This window comes from Thalassophryne amazonica, chromosome 16, assembly GCF_902500255.1.
Source record: "Thalassophryne amazonica chromosome 16, fThaAma1.1, whole genome shotgun sequence".
NCBI lineage: Eukaryota > Metazoa > Chordata > Actinopteri > Batrachoidiformes > Batrachoididae > Thalassophryne > Thalassophryne amazonica.
The window spans coordinates 55215684-55235623 of record NC_047118.1 but is presented as its reverse complement, the minus strand read 5'-3'; the positions used below and the strand labels follow the sequence as shown (position 1 = coordinate 55235623).

Sequence of the window (19940 nt, the reverse complement as noted above, 5' to 3'; positions counted from 1 at the left end):
ATATCAACTCAGTGATATTCACTAATTACACAGTTGGTTTTTATTTTATTGTTCTCCACATCAGCAGTGCGATATGGAGAAAAAAAAAACATTTTAGTCTGTTGTAGTTTGTTGTCTGTGTTACAACGTTTGGAAGGAGGTGTCATTTGATTTAAACGGTGATTCATTTTAAAGTTATTAATTCCACCCGGACTCTAATGTGACTCGACAGAGAGCAGCACAGTGTTTGGAGCTGTGCGAATGGAACGGAGGATGATTCTCGTTTCTTGCCTGCAACAAGACAAGAGTCCCAGTTAGTGACTTTAATCCGCACAAAAGTGACTCACGATTGACATCTTTAAATGGCTTTGAGAGGGGTTAAGAAGCGGACTGTCACTTCCAAAAAGCAGCGAAGCAATGAACCAACAAAGCAGCAGATCGGAGCATTGCTTCATTGTTTCAAGCTTCAAAGCGGAGCTGTTACAGAAGCAGTTGATTACAGACTGGTGGATGTCAGTGGATCGAATCATTTCTTAATGATTCTCGAAAAGAACCAGTTCATGATACCCATCCCTTGTGCCCCCCTCCCCGAAGAACTCTGGCGCCCCCCAGGGTGGGCACACCTCACAGTTTGAAAACCACTGCTCCAAAACATTTTAAAAAGGTTTTGTGGCAATACGCCCAAAACATTTTGTAAACCTTTCTCGATCAAAAAGTAAGTCCCTTCGGCTGCTCCCTTGTTTGCACTCGGGGACACTACAGCAAATTGGAGGTGGATCTACATGTTGAATTGGTACAAATTTCCACATTACATGGAGAAAATCTGGCAGGGGTGGGGTTTGAACCGGGAACCTTCCACACTGAAACCAAGTGCACTAGCCATTTGACCATTACCCCTGCCCAAAAGCTTTTCTCGATCAATATTTCAGCAGTAAAATCCTAGTGGATTATTGACATATATCTTTATTATAGCCATTTACTGTACATGCATCTTTACAATAAAATGCCTGATCTGCACTTGTATGTATTGTGAGTATTGTCTCTACAGGGATATTAGTGAGTGGGGGTGTCACTGCTGCCTTTCCATGCAAAAATTAAAAATAAAATCATCACAGTTACAATAACAGATTCCAGTATCATAAGTATACATAATCAAAGGTAAAATTAATAGTTAAGAGAAATGAATTGCATACTTATACAAGTGATAATCTAGAAGAATTCAAAAAGAAACTCAATCAAAAAAGTTGCCACTGTTTTGATTGTACTTTATAAATGCTTTACTAATTTTAAATAGGGTATCTGGGGGACCTTATTCTTCCTAAATATGCAAATAAGTTTCAAACTTACCTTTCAGAACTTGCAATATCTAAGAGAGAGAAAGAGAGAGAGATTTGCAGTGATGTTTTAAGTTTGAAATTGTGCAACTGATGTGGCCAGCCAATCAGAATGCCCTGTCAGGATGCAGTTAGCCAATCAGCAGAAGCTGTATTTCTCTACAAAGATTATTCTGTTTTATATAACGGTTGAGTGGATCCTTGACATTTGATTGGTGCTTTGTATGTCATGTAACATGGATTATTCATTCCATTTAGCGGGCAAATTTGAAAACTCATAGCCATTTTCCAGTTTTCCAGTTCTGTGTAGCCGAAGGGGTGTAGGCTGAAGCAAAAGCTTATACACCCACCCCTTTTACCACTTGCTATATACACATATATACATATATATATCATCAATTTATTCCAAAATCAGTTGATCTGTCAAACATATTTGCAACTAATAATAATAGTAATACTAATAGCAATAGTAATGATAATATTAACACAATAATAATAACAGCAATAATAATACCAAACAATTTACATACACAATATAGCAGCACAAACTCATCTTACTTCATCAGACATATATCTAGAGAACATCATTTCTTTATATTGATTTTTAAACTGATTAATATTTAGACATCGCTTGCGTTCCTCTGTCAGGTTATTCCATATTTTAGGGCTACAAATGGAGATACAGAAACCTTTCCTGGTCGTCCAAGCGCCAGCAATTTTAAAGTTCCATCTTTTACCTCATGAAATATTCATACCACACTCAAACATCTTCAACCGCTTAGTCCAATTAAGGGTCACGGGGGCTGGAGCCTATCCCAGAAGTCATAGAGGGTGAGGTGGGGTATACCCTGGACAGGACTCCAGTCTGTTGCAGGGCCACATATAGACAAACAAATACATTCATACCCGCATGCACACCTACAGACAATTTAAAGTCTTTGGATTTGGGAGGAAGCCGGAGCACCCGGAGAGAACCCATGCAAACACGGGGAGAACACAAACTCCACACAGAAAGGCCACAGCTGGGAATATAACCCATGACCTTCTTGCTGTGAGGCAACAGTGCGAACCACTAAGCCACTGTGCTGCCCATATTCGTACCATTGAACTCATAAACATTTGTATTATAGATGCCAGTGACAATATGGTCCAATATACGGAAATTTTCTTCATGACTTTTAATTTTTTTAATCAAATAATTACTCCTCTGCCTTGATACAAAACAGTATGACTGTTTCAAACCATCTGGGAAATATCTATCAAACATTGTCCTAAAACATTTTGTTGTGACCTCAGGAAAACATACATAGGACATCTTACTGCAACATTCTGAAACATTTTGTTTCGGAGAGTCTATACTTTAATGTTTTCAGAACGTTTTCAAAAGGCATTTTGTAGAACAACCTTTCTAAGACCAAACGTTTTGTGTTTCCTGGGTAATGTGTTGCATTCGTGCAGCCCTCCCTGTGCATTCTACGTATCTGTGCAATTAGTTATGCATGCAGCTGTATACTTATGAGCAATCGTGCAGGCATTGTTTGTTATTGTGCATGTCTGGGTTACTCCTTCGGGTAGAGCACTGGGGTCCTTTGTGGTACCGCTCTGATTAAGAGGGGGGTGGGACTGCTACTCTGCCAGTAAACCCCGCTAATCAATTCTGTTTAATTAGTAACTGTACGCACAAAACCACAAGCCCCCTGAAGAGGGCAGGGACTGTGTCACATTGTGTTTATCAGCAGCAGAAGGCAAGCCATGGCGTGATCTGCCTCGCAGGGACAACTCACACTTCACTGCCATCTCTGTCACCTCACTCATGTCAGTCAGTCGTCAGAAAGTTGCATCGCTTGACAATCGCCTTCATTCTTCTCATGTTGTGTTACAAAGGAACTGACATACTCTGAGATTTACTCACAATCAAGTTCCACATAGAAATTCTGTATTTACGTTGTCACAAGCATGCATGCACTGGATTCCTGACTAAGGAGGTATTACCCTTGATCCTGTCTGTCTGTCAGCAGGATTGTGCAAAAACTACCAGACAGATTTTCTTGCAAGTTGTTGGAGAAGAATCTACTCTATTTTAGAGAAGATCTGTGTCAAAAGGCAGATTCACTATTTTGTCGTCTTGTTTTAAAGGTTCTCGAAGCTAATATTAAAAATTTTATATAAACGCCTACAACTATTTTCAATGTCAAGATTTACTGAAGTAATAGTGTCCTGTGCAGAAAAGTAAGCAACACTTCCTCTGTGTGTGTTGTAACAGAGCATTTCTGTTCCTTGTTTAGACAGCCGGACAGGCCACGCATGCACATTTGATGTGCATGCATCTCGCTGTTGCACCACTTCACTTTGATAAAGAACTAGTATTACTAACCACATAGCACTGCACATTCAAGATGGTGGGCAACTACCCCCCCCCCAAAAAAAAAACACCTACATGGTCAGACTAGATTCAACAATGGTCTGTGTGTGTATGTGTGAGTGTGTGTGTATGTGTACGATGTCTGTTCGAAAAGAAACCGACCTTTTTATTTTTTCAAAAACTATATGGATTTGAATCACGTGTGATTGCGTCAGACAAGCTTGAACCCACGTGCGCATGCGTGAGTTTTTCCACGCCTGTCGGTTGCGTCATTCGCCTGTGAGCAGGCTTTGAGTGAGGAGTGGTCCACCCCCTCGGCGGATTTTCATTGTCAGGAAATGGCAGAATGATTTGGGCGTATTTTCCATCAGACGTTTTTCAGAAACCGTTAGAGACAGGCAGCTGGAAACCATTAGAAAAATGTATCTGGCTTTCGGTGAAAATTTTACGGGCTTCACAGAGAATAAGGACTGTTACTACAGCTTTAAGGACGGCTTTAAGGATGGCTTTAAGGACGCTCGGCGCGCCGCGCTCCGTGCCGCACTCCGTGCCGCCATCGAGAGCCACAAACCACCGGATCATTTCTAAACGGATGCGCCGCAACGCGCGAAGCCTCCGCTCCTCTTTCCATGACAAAAACTCCTGTAACAGTGGAATGTGCCATTCATTTCCAAACTGGACACTGTTTTATCTGGGACGTCGCCTGACTAGCACAGGAATTGTGAAAAGACGTGGACATCAGCACTTTTTCGGCACATTGAGACAGACGTGCGGAGGAATTCTGCGCGTCGCGGCGGTGCCGCATGGTGCACAGCAGTGCCGTGATGAAGCCTCACGGGACATGTTCTGGCATGTCCAGGCACATCTACAATTTCTCTGATAATCACTCGATGGAAAAACCACCGACAGTTGTCTGAACACCATCTCAAAGCCATCCTGTGAGACCAAAACGGAGGTGTTCCTTTGTCTCGCTCCATCAGCAAATCGGTCGTGACGCGCGAAGCCTCCGCTCGGCTTTCCATGACAAAATCTCTTGTTAAAACTGAAATCTGCTGGAAAATGGTTGATGTCCAGCTCTTGTGATAACCAGAGAAAGTGCACACGACGGTCTCAGATCCACAGAGCCATCCGTTTAGAAATGATCCGGTGGTTTGTGGCTCTCGATGGCGACACGGAGTGCGGCGCGCCGAGCGTCCTTAAAGCCGTCCTTAAAGCCGTCCTTAAAGCTGTAGTAACAGTCCTTATTCTCTGTGAAGCCCGTAAAATTTTTACCGAAAGCCAGATAAATTTTTCTAATGGTTTCCAGCTGCCAGTCTCTAACAGTTTCTGAAAAAATTCTGATGGGAAAAAAAAGTCCAAATCATTCCGCCATTTCCTGACAATGAAAATCCGCCAAGGGGGTGGACCACTCCTCACTCAAAGCCTGCTCACAGGCGAATGACGCAACCGACAGGCGTGGAAAAACTCACGCATGCGCACGAGGGCTCAAGCTTGTCTGACGCAATCACACGTGATTCAAATCCATATGGTTTTTGAAAAAAATAATAAGGTTAGATACTTTTCTAATAGACCTCGTAATTATACATTTATTGTTAGTAACATTAATTATTAAGATCCTATTGTCTTATTTACAATTTGTACATGTTCAATCAAGCCCCTCTAGTTTGTCACATGATAATTTCTCAAGGACCACAATGGAAATAACTGCTTATGCTTTATTGTGTTTTCAGTGTATCATTGACAGATTCAACTCTGTATGTTTATATTGATGTTACAGAATAAACTCAACGAATTAATCAATCAATCAATCAATCATGAACAATATTTTATTTGTTTTAACTGCATCTGCAGGAGGACATACAGTCCTCCTTAACTGCGTCTGCAGGTGTGTGCACATACATGAGCGGAAGTTAGCTTTGACCGCGTGTGATGCATGTGCACACTAAGGCCTGGTTCACACGGCAGGATAATTACGCTGATATCAGACCCGATCTTCCCCTTCCCACAATTTTAAGGCCCAGACAATCGTGATGATACTAAAGATAATCTTATCAGATATTCCTGCCGTGTGTTGTGTGTTAAGAGCGCTCTGATCTGCTCGGAAGGACGTCAGGAGCGCTCTGATCGCAGATCGGGTATATTCAACATGTTGGATTTCTTTGGCCCGATATTGCAGCATCTGTGGTGTCCTCCGACCACAAATGAGCATGCAGCCTGCTGAATGTGAAGTGCAGCCAATCAGAAAGCGAGGTGACAGACGCACAGAGCGGAAAATAAAATCAAAACAGCTGTTCTGACTTACCAGAAAGTCCGGTGGTCGAGCTGTCTCCACTCCTTTTTCTTTCTCTTTTTGTATATTTTTTCCCCTCTGTTTTAAATAGTCCACAAAGTACCTCTGTTTGTTTACTCTGAAGTCACATTTAATCTCGAGAGATTTTGCGAGATTTCCTGTCTGAGCTGGGAATGTTTGTGTGTGAAATCTGTTCGTGTGTGGTGTTGTTGTCCTTACCATGTGGCTGATCACCACACACTGTACGACCAACACTGTTAGATCTATGATTTTTTATCTTCACGTGTGTGGTCTCTCAGGTTTTGGAAACCGAAAGATAATTTTAAAATCCTGTTGTGTGAACCAGGCTTAACATCCATGAGGTGTTGTGTAAATCACTCCAGGTTACAAAAAAAGTCTTTTCAGTTTTAGAAATGTTTATTTGTCGGTAACTTTGACATATTTGAGAAAGATGTTATATTTACACACAAAGTGCAGTTAGCAGCTAACTAGACCAGCCAGTGATGTCACGACACTAACGTCTGCAAAATGTCTTGTAAATCAATCCAGAGGTGGTATCAAGTTCAAAAAATAGCGTTTTCAGTTTTAGAAGTGTTTATTTCTCACTGGCTTTTACATAATACAGTATATAAGAAACATGTCATATTTACACATAAAGCAGTTTTGGAGCGCCAGAGACACCAGCCAGTGACATCATGATGCCACTATACTATGATTAGCTGTCACTTCTGCCCCTCAAAAAAAAAAAAAAAAAAAATTGGATTTGCATGAATCATAGCATAAAAATAGAAAACAGAATATGACTTTTTAACCTCTTAAAATAGGTCAAGGTTAGCAATCTTTGAACTTGTCCAAAGTGTGTGTCCCAAGAATGTTACCTGTGAATTTGAAGACTCTGGCAGTAATAGGACTGGATTTATGCTGAGCACAGACCGACAGTCGGCTGGATGGATGCAAAGCCTTCGCAATACTCCATGGCCCCGGGTAAAAATTGGTCAGATAGGGTTTTGTAATCCTGCTGACACAAATGAACAAACTGAGTGGGTCTAGAAACATGTTCAAATCCAATTAAATGTATTTATACAGCTCCACATCATGGCATAAATTGCCTTAAGGTACTATACATGAGGAAGATTTAAATGTTATCCTCCCCTTGAGCATACACACTGGCAACAGCGGTAAGGGTAAAACTCCTTGAGGCATTTTTTAATAGGAAAAAAACTCAAGCAGACCAGGTACAGTAGGGTGACCAACTGCTTAAGGTCAGTCACACCAGAAAGAACAGTGTTTGGCGCATAGCATAGAGGTGTGCTGCTTTCCCAGTTTTCTTCTATTTATATTACACAATTTATCGATTTAAAACCCAGACTGAATCTGTAAATGTGACTGATGACTTTGCATTATGACTGTGATGAGTGGGTGAAGTTGATGTTTTGTGTGAATGTGGCCCGGTCTACTGGCAGCATTCCACATGGAAACTCAAGGGCGTTTGGATTGGGATGCTGCATGGTGGAGGGGGAAATCGTGTGCTACAGTGATACAAATATACAACTGGAGTGCGACGATATTCACGGCAAACAATAGAGCTGCATACAAATGCAGAACCTTCAACTCTTCTGGAGCTTTGAAAGTAGTGCAGTGATTCACAGGCTGCAGATGTTCTCCAGATAAAAGCATTAAAGCTTCTTATGGCACACTGCCCTCAACAGTCAACAGCTTCCATGCTACATCGCAACTTTTCAGACACTTGATTAGGACGCTGAGCTTTCCTGGTATGATTTTGTCCTGGTTTCCCACAAAAGGCATTATTATATGCCACAGAGGGGTGACTCAACTGGTTTCCCCTGTGATGTCCTATCCCCCCTTTTTCTTTTTAACCTCCACCATTCTCCTCTAATGAAAGCATCTCCCTTGTTTTGACTGGCAGGTCAACAGGGGTGGGGCTAGCCATGTCACCTGAGGACCTCGGAGGGGGTGGAGACAGCCAGAGGAGGAAAAAGAGACTGTCCAGTCGGGGCTTTGAACGACTCGGTGCTGCACAGGTCATGGTCCCCTCCTTTTGTTCTTTACATGACTACAAATGAAACAGTCCGCTCTTTGTTACTTTGTATTTGGTATGTCCTTTTGTTGCAAACTATTTCTAATTAGATGCAACCCCCAGGAGTTGAATGCTCTGCTCTCGATATTAATATCTTTTTGGTTGGGGCTTCTCTTTTTCGTCTCTGTGTGTGAGCAAAAGAGCACGTTCCTCCTCCGATGTTCTGCTGTTAACTGCGGCTTTTGTGACCGAGTGTAATATGCTCTCTGCGGTTCTCTCATCTCTTTCTGTGACTGCAGATGAAAGTACAGAGCTGCAGAAAAAGTGGTCTTCACAGCGTGCTCGGCTCCAAGCTGGCCAGTGATGTGGCTCAGCTCAAACAGAAGGGTAAAAAGAATCTCTCAGGGACAAGCTCCAGGGACAAGGAGGCCTCCCCCTGCAACTCCAACCTTAAGCACGGCCACAGAATCCAGGGCACGAGCAAAGCTGACTCCCGACGAGAATCAGGGGGGCAAAGTGACACAGGTAGATACCTGTCATACCTCTGATGTGGTCTCTGGATGTTTTACATAATGCACAGTGCTTCCACTGTTAAATCCTGGTCGGGTTTTTTTTTTTTTTTGCAAATTCTCTCAGGAGCCAGTGTGGACAGCGGCCCTCAGGAGAGCTGGACAGGACAGGTACGCCGTGGGCGAAAAAAGGAATCAATCACCCGAACTCAGAGCTCTTCCCATCTGAGACAGACTAATGCGAGGGTTCTCCGTGGCCAGAGACAGGAGGTGATGGAGGAAGGAGAAAGTTCCCCGCAAGAGAGTGACTCCTCTGATCAAGGTGAGGCAGCCTGGATTATTAGACATGAACTCTATCAGCAGTGGTGATGCCAAGACCTTTGCAGGAGAATGAACATCCAAGTCTTGGTCCTGGTACTTCCAGCCTTACTATATGGTTATGAGACGTGGACACTAACCAATGACCTAAGAGGATGAGTAGATGTTTTTGGTACGTACGTCTTTGGAGGACCCTTGGGGCACCACTGGAATGAATTTGTGTCAAATGTGCAGTTACTTAGGGAGACTCAGACAACTTACATTGTGATGAAGTATCATTTACAACATTTTGGCCATGTGGTGCATTTCTCTGAACATGATCCACCATGCAGACACCTCAGTGTTGATCACCCTAGTGGCTGGAGAAAACCAAGGAGTAAGAACACGCCCATGTTTTACTTGGCTGTGGTTACTTTCGAGAGGTGGGGATACCTTGATTGTTTGTCTGGGTGGTTGCCATCTAGGATCCAAGGCAGTTCTGTGGTGTGGTAGATGCAGCAACCTGACTGTCAACTGTCCACTTAGTGAAGGAAGACGTTTGTACTTTGGGTATTAACACTTTACATAAGCATTCTTTTGTTCAACTGCATGCTTTCTGAATTAGTATATCAAACAGAAATGGTCATAACCACCACTTATGGCATGAAAGCAATCAATATCTTGTAGCTTCTTGTTTTTAAATTTTCCAGAAAATATTTTTTTTCACATGTAAGCACTTATAAATGCAAAATACAATATCCAATAGTATTCTAATCATGCTAAATATCATGGTTGATGTTCAAACACATGCAAAATTGTGCCATTGTCTCATTAACTGCTTATTGTAAATGATTCATCTCATGTTAAATGTTGCCATATATTCAATATGAAGGGAAAAAAACATCCTGACTTGAAGAATTACTCTTTCATTTCAAACATTTTCAGAGCAAAAATAATTTTTCCTCAAAGGGTGAAAAGGTCAAAATAATTGGTTTTATCATCTCTTTAATTGTCTGATTTGCATTTTGTTGAAACAAAAATTACAAGCACTCAGTATACATTGGATTTAATACTGTAACCTACTTGGAAAAACATTACATGAATTAATTTGGTATATTTTTAGATGACGTCTTGGACATCGGTGACGGTATTGGATTTCCTCTTTTTGTGTGTGTGTAAAATTGAACATCACATATATTTACTATGGGATTAGAGTGATATTTTTGACTGTCTAACACTATTATGCGTTTAAAGGCAAAAATGTGATTTCATAAACAATATTGGTTGATAGGGCGTCACTTTGAAGAGCCATAAAATCAAGAAGTGACATGATATTGGTTGTGATCATGCTGAGATGAAATCAAGAGATACATACCTTTCAGAAAAATCCCCAAGTGGTAGTTATCAGCCACATGTAGTGGGTCTGTGGCATATGCAGAGGTCTTTACTTTACTCCCACTATCCAAAGACAGACAAGTGAGGTGAATCGGATCCTCTTAATTAACTAGCAATTAAAGTATTAACTATGTAATGAAATGGCAAAGTGTCAAGTGACTTTTAGTGTATAGACGGTCTCCAGTTACCAGTCAATGGAATAAGAAATATGCTACAGAATTCTGAAGGAGCAAGAAAAAGGTGAAACTGCAGAAAGTGTCACACTTTCCATGAGGCATTGAATCCAAAACGCAGGACACAATGCAGATTTAGCAGGTGAAGTGGACAGACTCGAACTGGAATGCATAAACAAGCCAGAATTACCTGAGGACAGACAAGGAGACAACCTGGGTGAAGATGCACCACCAGAGGACGAACCAGACCAGGCAATGCAAATTTTGGTGAATTTGAACATGGACTGGAATACTGAACACAAGGAAACTAACATTAATGTGACAGAACCAGGAACCATGGGTCTGAGACAAAAACCTCAAGTGAAAAAATCTCAAACTTGGCATTCTGAATGTAAAGTGACGAGGAGCAGTGTTGCCACAGTAACTTTGAAAATTCACTTTATTAGTTAATTTATACAGTTGCACAGTTACTTCATTAGCAGATGCAGACAACTTATTTCTGCTGATTAGTTACTTAGTTACTTTGCTGATTACTCAATCTTAAGAGTAACCAAGTTAGATTACTATTTACCTTATTAGTTACATTCATCAACTAGTAACTGTAACTATATAAAGCTGCTGATGAAGTAACTGTATAAAGTACCTGTATCAAGTAACAAAAAAGTGACTAATAAAGTAACTTTGGCAACACTGACGAGGACTGACAGAAAGTAGTTAGGGATATGCCAATGCTAATGATGGCATAACACAAGACAGGTGCACGATTGTAAATAAGACTCAGATGACGGGATGAATAAAACGGGAAAAACCAAGCAGTTATGACACACCAAAGAAACACCACAACAATGCTACACATGGGAGAAAAGTAAAAAACAATGTAACACAAAGACAAGGAAGAGAAATAAACTAAAGCAAAACTCAAATGGTGTTGAAAGTATAATACAATGACCAGTGGTGGGCACAGGTAACCAAAAGGTTAGCTTCAATAGCCGTTAATCCGCTAACTGAAAAGTTAACTTTTATAAACTCCTAAAAAAAAGTTTAGTGGAAGTTACAGCTAAAAGCTAAACTGATAACTTTCAGTATTGCCTCCAATACACTGGGAGCTACTCACACAACACAGAGTTAGCGCTTCTGTCTCAGATCGCCTTCTCTCAGCAAAAGAGCCTGGTGACCAGAGAGGAAGGGAAGGGAGAAAGTAAAAGAGAAAAACAATCATTTATTTTCACACCATATAGGCTTGCAGCCGTATCACACGGGTCATGCACAGGCAGACAGTTTTGACTTATGGTTAAAATTTTAAACAAAGTAATTCCGGTGTCACCGACCGAACAGTCCCCCCTAAAAATCAGTCCGTCTTGTGCATCTGCGCATGCGACATTAGCCGCGGTTCATGGATTAAAACCTCATTTCAGCTTAAAACTACACTCCAGTCATTATCTTTCTCAGCGACAGATAACTTTTGTAGAACAAACATTTCCACATAATTTCAGCATTATTTCATCACAAAAGACAGATGAAGCAATCAGGGCACCGCAGCTAAAGGAGCTGCTAGCTGATGCGTTCACTGTGCGTCGGTCATCTCATAGCGTCATGGAATTTCACTGAGTTTCTGCTTAAAATGGCCTTGTTTCTGCTTAAAATTGACTTTAGATTGATTTAAGAGGTTTTACCTTTATCATCTGATGGTTAATAATCACATTAATCCATTTGATTGCTTTGGGTGAAGAGACTCCGTCTCAGACGTGCTGCTGTGGTCCGAAATGACGCATGTGCAGATGCAAAAGGCGGACTGATTTTTAGGGGCGGACCATGCAGTCTGCAACACTGGACAGGTTATTGAAAGTCAGTGATGCCGGTAATGCGTGGTTACCGGCATCACTAACGCGTGGTTAGATTAGAGTAAGTAACGTGTTACTCTAATCTAACCACTTTTTTTAGTAACGAGTAATCTAACGCGTTAATCTTTCCAAATCAGATTAAAGTTACTAGTCCAAGTCACTGTGCGTACCATTATTTTTGCATTGTGAGTCGATAGCAGCATTAAACTTGGTCCGTGGGCAGGGGGTCGGGGTTCGACTGAACTCGCCACTTTAAGCGAGCTGTGAGCTTTTCATCCGCGGTTTTCTGCAGCAGCTACAATTCGTGCTCACCTCTTAAAGCGCGGTAACAACACCACACCTGCACTGAGCGTTACAAAGACATTTTTATGCTTTTTTCCTCCTTTATTTAGAATTCTGAGCTGAGCCGCTCCATATCTGCTCGCTAAAAACAGCTGATCCTCTGCGACGCGTCAACAACTAACACTATTTTCCACTCAAATGCACCTAAACTCTCTTTCTGAGGACCACATGATGTGAAAACGCAATAAAACTTTCTTACCTGTAAATCTGTTCATGTTTTGTGCTTAAAAAAATGTTATCCATTCTTTGTGCTCAAACGCCAAAGAATCCAGATGGAATGGGTGTGTGGGGCAAGGATGTGCCCCCCCCACAACACCCCTAGATTAAAGGTCCAGTTTTGAAGCCTTTTTTTAACTACAACTACTAATACTTGTTATGTGTCGGACGCAGCTCGGAGAACCGACCAGCGTTTGAAGGACCCAGTATGAAATAAGCAGAGCACGGTACAAAGGCTAACTGAATTTAATACATAACAGTGATGTGATACAAAAACAACAAAAGAGTGTGCGGTCTGGCATGGTGGTGATACGGTGCGCTCCCAGCAGCGCTAACGGTCCGGAGCCAGAAGCCGTTCGGACCCAAGGTCCCCGCCGACACCCCCCAGGTGGCCGCAACAAACCGAGTCTGTGAAAGAAGGAACCATTATGTGAGTCCACACTCTACACACAGAGAGACCACTCAAAGGTGTACATAAACAGCAAACACTTCCTGGCTTAATTACTAATCAGCTTCCCAACCTGCAGGCATGGAACATCCAGTTCACAAAACTCCACTGCAGTGGAAGCCGATACATGACTAACGTACAGCTCAATATAATAAGGTGTGAGGGACACCACATTTACTGACTGTATAAATGTTAGTCACAAAATCTAACGTACCTCAGGAAGTGTGCTGACGAGCGTGAGACCTCACCCCCTCCTCTTTCACAGACCGTGCATCAAACCCTGGACGTTCTCTGCATCCACTGATGATGAGATGGCTCCCGAGACGACGATCTCACCCGTCTGGTCACAAGGTCGAGTCTCTGGCAAATACACACTGTATACTCCAGTCTTAAATGCCACCATGTTCCAATCCATATAGATGCACCACAGCTGTGAGTCCTGACGAGCCGCAGGTGATCAGGGTGAGGTCCTGATAACCTCAGCAACACAGCCACTCAGTCCCAAATGCAAGCCACCTGGAAGGAAAAACAAAAGACAGAAACAAAAAGGCAGCCAGGCCCCCCAGCCATACAACAATACTACTTATAATAATATTAATTTCAACAAGTAAAACGTTTAGAGAGAATTTAAATGTTAGAAAAATGTTAGAAAGAATTTAATAGTTACATTTATAAACAATGTAGGTTAGAAATTGCAAGTTTTACTGTTACAGTGCTGTCAACAGTTAAATGTGAGGTCAAGAAAGAGGTCTTTTACTTTTTATAAAACAAGTATTTATTTTCATTGAAGTCAAGAAAGGGTGACTATAAAGTGAGTTTTGGCAAAGCAAGTATCATTGTCATGTTGAGGTGACAGAGGGTTGTTGTCGGCAGCTGGGGAAAGTAACTAAAAAAGTAACTAGTAATCTAACTTAGTTACTTTTACAGTTGAGTAATCAGTAAAGTAACTAAGTTACTTTTTCAAGGAGTAGTCAGTAATCAGTAAGTGGATTACTGCAGCATGCACTGCAACATGTGTGTCTTTAAACCCTAAAACTTTCACAATAAGGTAGAAAGCTTTAATATTCAATTTATTTAGATTTCAGTGTATTTAGTTTATACAGTGCCAAATCACAACAAAATCCACAACATCCATTTCAGAAATTATGCAGTTGTCAAATCCAGCACATGACATCATCCGCACCTTAATAGTTGTATGAATCGTTTTGCTCCTTTTGGGCTTTGTGGCCACCATGATCCTGCAGTTAGGAAGAAGCCTTCAAAAACAACTTGACAGGCTGGTCAGGTGTGGGAGTATATGCTGGTGTCACATGTTGCTGCATCCACAACACCACCTTAGGACCTGGATGCCAATCACCCGGTCAGACAACCCATCCAATCCCACCTCTCAAATGTAACCATCTATCTGCCACAACCAGGTAAAATGTGGGTGTCTCCTTGGCCTTCTCCAGTTTCTAGGGTCCTCAGCATTGAGGCTTACAATGCAAAGATACTCATCATCATCTAAGTGACTATTCTGGTAATACCTCAACACAATCCTCGACGATACCTCGACAAACTTGGAAAAATGCACATTTTGTTGGTTGCATCGCCATCCCATCCCAATTTGCACTGAAGCCAGGGCCTTTGGTGTTCTTCGACAGTCTGAACAGGCTTTCAGTTGAGTATTCCTCAACATTTACCATAATGGCTGTAAAATAGAAAGGAAATAATTACTCCAAAATAATTTCCCACGTCTGTACTTACATAGATGCTGGAGGCTACCTTTCACAATCATAAAACAAAGAAATGACAAAGGGCACCATATGTGGACTCCCTAGGGTACAAACATGTGCAACTGGCATGTTAAGACAAGTATCTTTAAATGTGCATGACATGAGCCCCAGTGTTCTTTTTAGTAATTTGTAAGTCGTTTTGAAAACAATCACAGGCAGGCGAAAAGGCGTCGTCAAATGACACGGGTGTATGCGTGCACTCAACAGCGCCGTTAAGCCTCACTTGCTGACTAGATGTGCAGCCACAGCTGTGCATACTTGCCTGTGAAAGGCTTTGACCACCATGGAGACAACTAGACGGGGCTCGAGAGAGAGCTGCTTGAGACAGAGTCCAGCGACACGCACAAACTCATTTTGTAGCGACTCACACCAGGAAATGCCATTGAGGAAAATCACTTCATATATCATTTCTATGAACAGTTAAGCTATTTGCTTAACTCCTAATGAAGTTCCGAGGAAATGGAGGAGAGTTACAGAACTTAAGGCAAATAAGTTCATAAAAGTAGCTAATGCCTCTTGGCTGGATTGTTTTCTGTCTCCATTAGATGAAGAAGAGGAAGGCAGTTATGATACTGATGAAGGGCAAGACTTCAGACACCAAACCCCCAGAGACATCACTTCTAGCTCAGCTGTGACTGGTCCAAGTCCTTCTTCTATTGTAAAACTAGAGGCCAATCAGAAAGCGAGGAACAAAAGACAGAGACAGGAGCTTTATGGTGAGAATGTCCTTTGAAAATTATTTACAAGACAACAAAGCTGTCCCTTGTCTTCATGGGAAGCATCTGTTTTGTGTTTGTCTTTCATGCTTGGACTCAGTCTGTTTTTATAATCAAACCACACAGGTTCCCAAAGTCTGTCTGGAACAGAGGGAGAGGTCAAAGTGAGGAAGAAACCCCCCTGTATGATGGGTCTTGCAGCTACATTCAAAAAATACCATGACGACTACAGGCCATGTGGACCCAAGTCCAAAGATTCTAGGTGGGGTAGCCTTGGCACGAGAAGCAACCGGTACCGGAGGAGCATTGCACTGGCTACCTTTCCGACCACCAGTGAGAGGTTAAAGAGGGCCACCCGCAAGAGCACCATCTTAAGAGGGGCAACCAACAAGGTAAGCAGAACAAATCTAACTGGATTTCAACCCAAACTAAATTTCGATGTAAGAAATAAATAGAATATAAGACCATTTCTTATATTTTCATCACCAAAGACAAATTGCTTTATGGCATTTATGACTTCTATCTATCTATTTAGAAAGATAGATAGATAGATAGATAGATAGATAGATAGATAGATAGATAGATAGATAGATAGATAGATAGATAGATAGATAGATAGATAGATAGATAGATAGATAGATAGATAGATAGATAGATAGATAGATAGATAGATAGATAGATAGATAGATAGATAGATAGATAGATAGATAGATAGATGGATGGATGGATGGATGGATGGATGGATGGATGGATGGATGGATGGATGGATGGATGGATGGATGGATGGATGGATGGATGGATGGATGGATGGATGGATGGATGGATGGATGGATGGATGGATGGATGGATGGATGGATGGATGGATGGATGGATGGATGGATGGATGGATGGATGGATGGATGATTACTATTAAACACTAATACAAAGACCAAGCCCCAACCTCTGCTCATCCAAAAGGAGTTACACCCGGAGAAGTCATGTTGGATATTTGGTCAAAGGATATTCATGTTCATGCACTGAACAGTGTGCAGAGTGACTTTTGGAAAGTTTCTTGGAGCAAAACAGCTGGAAAAAAATCTATCGAGATAATGATTTAAAAGAGAAATCAGCAATATACGAGGGCTGTCAATAAAGTATAGGTCCTTTTTATTTTTTTCAAAAACTATATGGATTTCATTCATATGTTTTTACGTCAGACATGCTTGAACCCTCGTGCGCATGCGTGAGTTTTTCCACGCCTGTCGGTGACGTCATTCGCCTGTGAGCACTCCTTGTGGGAGGAGTCGTCCAGCCCCTCGTCGGAATTCCTTTGTCTGAGAAGTTGCTGAGAGACTGGCGCGTTGTTTGATCAAAATTTTTTCTAAACCTGTGAGACACATCGAAGTGGACACGGTTCGAAAAATTAAACTGGATTTCAGTGAAAATTTTAACGGCTGATGAGAGATTTTGAGGTGATTCTGTCGCTTTAAGGACTTCCCACGGTGCGAGACGTCGCTCAGCGCTCTCAGCCGCCGTCGTCAGCCTGTTCAAGCTGAAAACCTCCACATTTCAGGCTCTATTGATCCAGGACGTCGTGAGAGAACAGAGAAGTTTCAGAAGAAGTCGGTTTCAGCATTTTATCAACACGGAGGTGTTTTTCCTGTGCCGCCGCACCGCGTCGGCTGCGTCCCGATGCGCGGACCCGTCCGCGCGTCTTTCATTAAAAAAATCTCCTTTAACAGTGGAATATCCAGATAAAATGCTGAAACCGACTTCTTCTGAAACTTCTCTGTTCTCTCACGACGTCCTGGATCAATAGAGCCTGAAATGTGGAGGTTTTCATATAGTTTTTGAAAAAAATAAAAAGGACCGTTGCTTTATTGACAGACCTCGTATAGGCAGTGACGTCCCAGGTTCATCCAAAGATAATTAACCAATGGGAGCCATTATTTGTCACACTATCTAGACACACACAAATGAGCCTATTTAAGCTCAATCCAACATAGATGCGCCTGGTTTTGACCCAGACCTAAATCATCCAACCTGTGTTGACCCTTTCAGATTGTTTGTAGACACAACTTTGAGTTGTGTCCCCGTGTTGGTACCTGGTGGATGAAATACAAAGCCGGTCTTCCTTGCCTTTGTTAACAATTCCAGGAATGTCTAGCTGTCCTACATTTACCACCCCGAAGACTTGTTACATAGAACTAATAAAAGCAGTTAGTATGTTGCACATAGTCGAACCTCCTGCTGACTAATCTTGAGGGACGAGGGGATAGGAGAGGACGTGGGAGGCGAGATGGGGAGGGCGGCCTCACACTCTCTGTTGTGACAGAGTGGGGGGAAAAAAGGATAATATCTATGAATAAGAGATGGTACATGTACTGTGAAGCACCCTGTGGTTAACCGCTACTTTGGGTAGGATGTTAAACAGTTTCTTCTTCCATCACACTTTCTGTGTCCAAAAATTGGATTTTTTTTTCCTCCATCCATCACTCTTCTGTCCTTCTGTTACGTTCAACAGCCAAAGGGCCGAGCAGTAAGTCGACTGCTGGAGAGCTTTGCAGCCAATGAAGGCTTTCAGATGGACAGCAGCAGCTTCTCTGAAGAGGAGGAGAGCGACAGCCATTCATGCAACAACAAGTGCCCCGATGGTAAAAATTTCAAACTGCTTCTCTCTGCAAAGTCTTTTACTGGTTGGGAAATGACAGTTGTAATGTTTGCTGTCCTTACACAGCTCCGAATTGTGTCCTGACCAAAGACCTCTTGACTGATGGACTGAAGGTGCTGATCTCCAAGGAGGATGAACTTCTGTATGCTGCGAAGGTCCACACTCTGGATCTGCCAGACATGTGAGCACATGATATTAATGGAGAAAGGCAGGATAGGCAGAACTATCATGAAAATGCATTTAAAAGATCATTCCACTTCAAACAGAATTTATTAATACTGCTACCTATTCCTATGCCAGTGTTTTAAGAATTTAGGCCTGGTGGTACTCACCAAAATTTAATATGCTGTGGCACATACAGCAGAAAAATGCAAAGCGCTCAGAAACACATAAAGTTGTGTGTGATTTGAACAGCCTCAGTGCTGCATTGCCGATCCAAACACTGCAGATGCACCGGAATGATTTGATTTTGAGATTAATGGATATATGGTGCTATTTTGTGTTATGTTTCACTGACATATGAAAACATTTCTGGCCTGGAGGGCCACCAGGCCTGTACTATTACAGTTTGTATCTGTTTATCAAACTAAAACACAATTTCCACTTTTTGGTGGGGATGCATTATAATCACACCACACCAGCATGAATTCAAACTTTTTTGTACTTTTTCTTTAGCAAAGAAAAGTAATAGCACCAGAGTGGGATTAGGATATCACATGAAATCTGTGAACGTATAACACAACATCTAATAATAATCATCTTTTTCTCTTTCTGATGTCCATTTTTCTGTAGATTTAGCATCATTATTGATGGTGAAAGAGGAAACCGCCCAAGAATCTATTCACTGGAACAACTGTTACAACAAGCTGTAAGTTAAAGCTACCGCAGAAACATGTTTGCAGCAAAAAAAAAAAAAAGTTTCTCATTTGTTTGCCAGTGCCAACACTTCTGCCTCCCTTAACCCTCCTACATCATTTCCACCACTTTGAATTTCTGCATGACCTTATAGCATTCCAGAGGCACTGTCAGCCCATTCTCCTTCCAACTCTCTTAACTCTTTCTCAGAGGCCATGTGGACATCTAAACCTCTGAAGTGAATATGAACAAATGGGTGGGAAGATTTTTGGGTTTGTGTGCATGCGTTCTAGCCTGCCTATGATTGTCAGTTAAACCACGCTCCAAGTATCACTGGGATAATCCCAGTAATACCTGGTTCCATTCATGTTTCAGAGTGTAAATGAGAGATGACGTGAACTTTGAACTGTCACTTATGCCAAAGTAAAGGAGTTGTTTAACACCGCAAACAAACACTGAAATTAAACCATAACTAGCATGTTGCCCGTGGGGATCCACGGGCTCTAGATTGGGTAGTGTTGGTTAAATAGGTAGCTGACGTTTCTGTGGTAATTGTGGTAATAAATTAAGCAAACCTTGTATAATGAGTTGGAAGGCGTGTGAGTCCAGAATGTTTTTAGAACCTTAGACCCCAACAATTTTTAGAAGAAAAACTCAACCCTTTTATTTCCTGTTAATTATGTAATGTTAATTTACTGTCTTAATGTATTTATAAATTGT

At 41.8% G+C, this 19940-nt stretch overlaps 1 protein-coding gene across 1 annotated transcript in view; it reads left to right on the top strand.

Moving 5' to 3' along the window:
• The window catches only part of LOC117527681 (BAH and coiled-coil domain-containing protein 1), a 179275-nt gene that overhangs the window by 136480 nt on the left and 22855 nt on the right, over positions 1-19940 (top strand). Inside the window, exons 15-22 of the mRNA XM_034190135.1 lie at positions 7893-8007; positions 8303-8528; positions 8640-8834; positions 15545-15715; positions 15842-16107; positions 18219-18348; positions 18432-18546; positions 19158-19233. Of these exons, the coding sequence (XP_034046026.1) occupies positions 7893-8007; positions 8303-8528; positions 8640-8834; positions 15545-15715; positions 15842-16107; positions 18219-18348; positions 18432-18546; positions 19158-19233 (1294 nt within the window). The remainder of the gene's footprint in view (positions 1-7892; positions 8008-8302; positions 8529-8639; positions 8835-15544; positions 15716-15841; positions 16108-18218; positions 18349-18431; positions 18547-19157; positions 19234-19940) is intronic.